Source organism: Bison bison, unplaced genomic scaffold, assembly GCF_000754665.1.
Source record: "Bison bison bison isolate TAMUID 2011002044 unplaced genomic scaffold, Bison_UMD1.0 scf7180017864485, whole genome shotgun sequence".
NCBI lineage: Eukaryota > Metazoa > Chordata > Mammalia > Artiodactyla > Bovidae > Bison > Bison bison.
The window spans coordinates 4,983,793-4,988,997 of record NW_011495045.1 but is presented as its reverse complement, the minus strand read 5'-3'; the positions used below and the strand labels follow the sequence as shown (position 1 = coordinate 4,988,997).

Below are 5,205 nucleotides of genomic sequence, written 5' to 3'. Positions count from 1 at the left end.
TGACCACAAAGCAAAGTGAAATAAGAGTTCTTTAAAGGGAAAGCTAAAACATTTTGACACGAACTATGTTGCCTTCTACTTTAAGGTAAGCCAGATCCTTTCTTCTAAAAAAACTTGCCGTTGTGAAATACAACCGATGTTATATCGTATTCATATTCAACTTTTATTTTTGCTTGGGGATTTTTTTCTAATGTCTCCCACTTAAATTTTTATTAATTTTGATAAAAATTAATTTAAATTATTTTTATATTACATAAATGAACAATTCAAGAAAACTCAGTAGAGAGTCTATTAAACTATTTAATTTAAAATTAATAAGGACTAACATTTATTTAATCCCAACTAGCTATAACTCAGTCAATCATTTTCCTCAAAATTTTCTTACACTATCTGTTGGCTTAATCTTGGATAGCTTAAAGTAGTCACATGTTCTTCCTAGCTATGATATAACAGAAAATATTTTCTTAAAGTTGTAGTCAGTAACCTGTAGCTTATCTACATTGTAGTTAATGGTTGGGAAATATTTTACTTCTCTGGACTTTTTATGCTATCTTCTATAAAATTTGCTTTTTTTCACTACAATAGATACCTGAAGTTTACGAGTCTGTTCCTTTTAACTATTCAAAGTAAAGCAGCCTGTTTCTTCTGGCTAAATTAATAACTGTACTAATCGAGTAATTTAGGACTTTTTTATTTTAGGTTTCAGGTGGTGGCTTTAAAGTTTAAAGGGACCAGCCAGCCTTGCTCCGAGAGTCTGTGCCAGGAAGCAGAGCTCCGCATGCCTGTCTCCTGTCTCGCGGGGTACACTCACAGCTGTACACTGAGCCCCTGGGAGCCTGCACACTCAGTCGCTGCTGAAATAGGAGGTGGTGTTAATTTTGAAAACGATCCATGCTGTAATGTCATGAACCAGGAAGCTGGAATCCTTCACCAGCTCTTTATGCAAATATTTGGCTGCAGCTTGAGCTCAAGCACTTGGAAGGAGTGGGTTTTAAAAACTCGGCTTCATTGTAGAGCTCTCGTTAACCCCATTCCTCCCCCGGAATGGTCCCTTTGTAGACCTCCCCAGGTTATCTCCCTCAGGTATGTTTACAATATCCTACGTGATATTATCTCGCTAGTCATGGGTTCACTTTCTACTCTGCTCCAAGAAAACAAAGACAGTCTCCTTTCCCTAGATTTCAAACAGCGCAAAAATCCACAATCTATGATTTATAAAAACACATCATCTGTTTAAAAAAATTAATAGTAGAAAAGGGTAAATTATGTTTTTTGGTAAGTACTAATTCAAGTTTCTCTTTATCCTGTAGGTGAGAGAGTTATGTGTGTGTGTGTGTGTGTGTGTGTGTGTGTGTGTATGTGTGTGTGTGTATATGTGTGTAGGGCTGTTTGTAAACGGATTCTGCTGAAGTAAGTTTTTGAAATTGACAAATCTGACATGCATGTGTGTCTCCTGGCACTACTGGATACCTTAACATTTGTCTCAATCTATAACTTCCATCTAGGATTGCCTTCTTAAAATTTCAAATTGTGGATACTACTCTGTTTTTACAACAAATTATGATAAATTTCTTCCTGCTTTACATATTTGATAAAAAAATCAACTCTTTCCTTGGCTTTATGCTTCCCAAAGGTCTCCTTCAACCACTGAACAAATTGGAGATGATCTCTGTTAAACCAGAAGCAGGCATATATACACTATCCCCTTCTATGTGCCATCCATGTCTACTGACTATACCTCCTAGGCTTCCTAGAATCCCAGATCCTTCTGCTGGTTCCCAGTGAGGAATTTTACATCTGACTCTCATAGTTAAATCATCTCTGTGTTACTCCTCCATGCCTGTGAGGACCTGGGTGGATATCATCTTCCAGAAAGCAAAGTTGGGGCCAGCTTTGCCCTGCATGTTCCTGCAAGGCACTGGTTTAGAAGTACTGCTTGATTATTTTTCAGAGAGGAATTCAGAAAAATTTAGATAAGTCAAACTGCTCTAGGGAATAGATACTGGTCAGATACACAAATGAAATGTTTCAGCCTTGCTTTCATTCCAGCAGCTAGCTAACAGGGAAACAGTGGCCAAACCAACCCCGAAGTGGCCAAGAATAATACAGTAGCCATGTGCAAGTGGTGCTTCTCCAGGTTGCAGCTGGAGCAGAACTGTACAAGGTCCCAAAGCCCCCTAATGAAAGATTACATTTTGTTAGGAACATCCTGATGATTTTTTTTTTTTCTTTTTTGGCACCACTAGTATATCCTAGTTCCTTTGTTCCTGGTTTTATTAATTTTAAAATAATCTCTGAAATAAAGGAGTTGGTAGTTAAGGCTACAAGACTCCTGCTCAGTACAGCTGGATCTGCAGGAAGATGAATTTAGGGAGCCAACAGGTGGGAAAGTTTTTTTTTTTCCCCCCCAAAGAATAAGCAGGTCTTGGTCCCACTTTTTGCTCTACCATTAGCAACTGTAAGGCTTTGAACTTTAGCTGTAATAGAGGCATACAGATCCCTGATCCACTCACCTCTCCTGGTTATTATAAGAACTAAAAGAAATAGTGAGTGTGCAAAAGTGCTTTAAAAGAACCACTGGAAAGCCCTCTACAAATGGAAGAAAGTTTAAAACTTTAGCATGAGCTGAAGTTCTACATATGGAGGTACTGACTTTGCATGCATGCTCACTGGCTCAGAAGTGTCCGACTCTTTGCAACCCCATGGACTTCGCAACCCGCAGGCTCCTCTGTCCATGGGATTATCCAGGCAAGAATACTGGAGTGGGTTGCTATTTCCTCCTCCAGGGGATCTTCTTGATCCAGGGATTGAACCTACATCTCCCGTGTCTCTTACATTGGCAGGTGGTATTTTTTTTTTTTTTTTTTTTTTACCACTGAGCTACCTGGGAAGCCCACTGACTTGACATCCAGCAAATATAAAATTTGTGCTGCCCATGCCATATCACAGCAACCTCTAAACTCTGAGCAAAGGGTGTGAGTGAACACTAGTGAATATCTGGCTTTTAACTTCTGATTCTAATTTTATTTTAGCTACTTTTCACAAATAATAATAATGACAGCTAACATGTATTGAGCACTTTCTAAGTGGAAAGTGTTCTTCTAAGTGTTTATGTGTAATAACCCATTTACTCCTCAAAAAAACCCATTATCTCCAGCTTAAAGATGAGGAAACCGAGACATGAGAGACTGAGTAACTTGCTCAAGCCTTCACACAATGGAGGAACTGAGGTTTGAACCCAGTTCACTGGTTTCAGAACCTGTGTTCACCACCGCTACAGCATCTGCATCTTCCCTAAAAGGCCCATTTTATGAACTCAGGCATTGCACACAAACAGCACTGGACACAAACACTGTTGTGGGACAGATGCCAATAAGCTGAAGACAGGACCAGTCTTAACACTGGCAATATGGGCCCATCCTTCGTATCTGAATCTACACCCAAACCAACCCAAAGGCAACTGTGTGATCAAGGGCTCTAATTGCCCTCTCTTGGGGGAACCACCCTATTTATTTGGTTCTGCTGCTGAACATTCTTGCTAGTATCTTCTGCTTTAGGATGCACATAAAGTGGTAGGTACCCTTATGACTGCCCAGGTCTATCTCATAACCCGGAACTGCTTAAGGCTTCATCACATATAAGGAGGTGGTTCTATATCCCAAGCTGTCTCCTCTGAGGCTACACAGCCCCTTTCAGCTAGGTAATTTCAGTGCTTGGGATCAGAAAAATGAGGACAGAGAGTGCGGTGGGGGGGGGAGGTTCCATGGAGAATCGCCCCATGAAGGGCTTCCTAAAAGGACATTTCTGGGAGAGATTTCCTTTGCCTATGTGAGGGCACATACACTATCTTCCTACAGAATAAGAACCTACTTACCTACTGGCTGCTTCTCTCCTTGCATTGGACCAACACGCTCGACTATGATCAGTGAGGGCTGGACTCCCCCAGGTCCTGAGCCCTACAACATGTCTGTTCTCTGTGGTGAAGTGGGATGAAGGTGGGCACAGATGTTGTAAGATCAGCTAAAGAAGGCCAGGTCTGGGGATGGTGATGGGCCCAAGGAGGCCTCCTACACTTTCCCAGACACAGGGCAGAATGAAGCAGAACACCATTTGGGAACAAGTGAAGGGTTTATGCTTACGGTTCCCCCTGAGGCTGCCTGGTGTGCCCTTCTCTGCTGCAGCAGCTCCTTCACTGTGATCTTCACCCGGACACCTTGATACACCTTAGGTTTTTCTGGGGAAAGGCAACTGAGTCAGTGGTCAAGGGTAAGGTCTGCAGTGTCAGGCAAGGGTGTAGGGGTCTTTATAAACTATGGCATCTAACGCCAGATCTCTAGGACTGGATAACACAAAGAGAATGCTAAAAGGCAGATGGGAAAGAAACTCAAATTCCTCAAACTTGAAAGGATGAAGAGATTACCATGGGCAGGTTTCAGGGCCCCAGTGGAAACAGAACCTATGGAAATCTGTGGGCCCACCCGCCCCAGGCTGGGCACAGGTTTTTCTGCTCAGGAACGTGGAGACCAGTCTAGGGAAGCTCTCCTCCTTGGCTCAGTTAGGGAAACCCAGGGTTCTGGTCTGAAAGAGAGACCGGGGGAGGGGCTGGATGCATCAGCACTGACCTAGCCCACCCGACTCCCACTCCAGTGGAAGTTCCGAGTCCCTTCCTTTCCCACGGGACCAGTCGTGGCTTCTGGGGAGCCTCTGACTTCAGTGTGCCCCTGGTCTGGAAGCCAGCCCTGGGGCAAGCAGCGAGCGGGTGGGGTTTGGCCGACCCTGGGCCCTTGGATCGGCGAGGAGCTCATTAGGCTGAGCCCAGTAAAGGGACCAGGCTTGAGAACTGCCCCCCTCCCTCCCGTCTTTTTCTCCTGCCTCCTCTCTCCTTGCCCCCTTTCTGCGCCTTCGCCTCTTTCCCGCCTCCCTCCTTAGGCCCCGCTCCTGCTCGCCCCTTTTCCCGTCTCTCCCCACCCCCTCCCTTTCTGAGGCTGGCATTTCCCTGCGGCGCCCAGATTCCAAGTCGAGTCCGCGCAGCGCGAGCCCTGGGGAAGCGTGCGGGGCGGCCCAGGACCGCGCGCTCTCGGCAGGGAAGCCGCCCTCTAGAAGGGCCGCCCGGGGGCTGCCCGGCTGCCGGGAGAGGCCGAGCGCCCGAGGGGTCGGCGGGGAGGGCGTCCTGCGCGCCGGGAGCTCGGGGCAGCCGCGGCCCCG

At 45.3% G+C, this 5,205-nt stretch overlaps 1 protein-coding gene and 1 long non-coding RNA gene across 3 annotated transcripts in view; one reads left to right on the top strand and one right to left on the bottom strand.

Annotated features, from left to right (window-relative positions):
• The window catches only part of COLCA2 (colorectal cancer associated 2), a 10,045-nt gene that overhangs the window by 3,854 nt on the left and 986 nt on the right, over nt 1–5,205 (bottom strand). The window contains exon 2 of the mRNA XM_010862861.1: nt 4,140–4,234. Within this exon, the coding sequence (XP_010861163.1) occupies nt 4,140–4,234 (95 nt within the window). The remainder of the gene's footprint in view (nt 1–4,139; nt 4,235–5,205) is intronic.
• LOC105005022 overlaps nt 1–5,205 on the top strand; it is a 6,126-nt gene continuing 921 nt past the window's right edge. The window contains exons 1-2 of one of the 2 annotated variants that reach the window (XR_827277.1): nt 1–85; nt 700–866. This is a non-coding gene — a long non-coding RNA (uncharacterized LOC105005022). Of the gene's footprint in view, nt 86–699; nt 1,084–5,205 lie in introns of both variants that reach the window. The other variant, XR_827276.1, reaches the window with a different exon arrangement.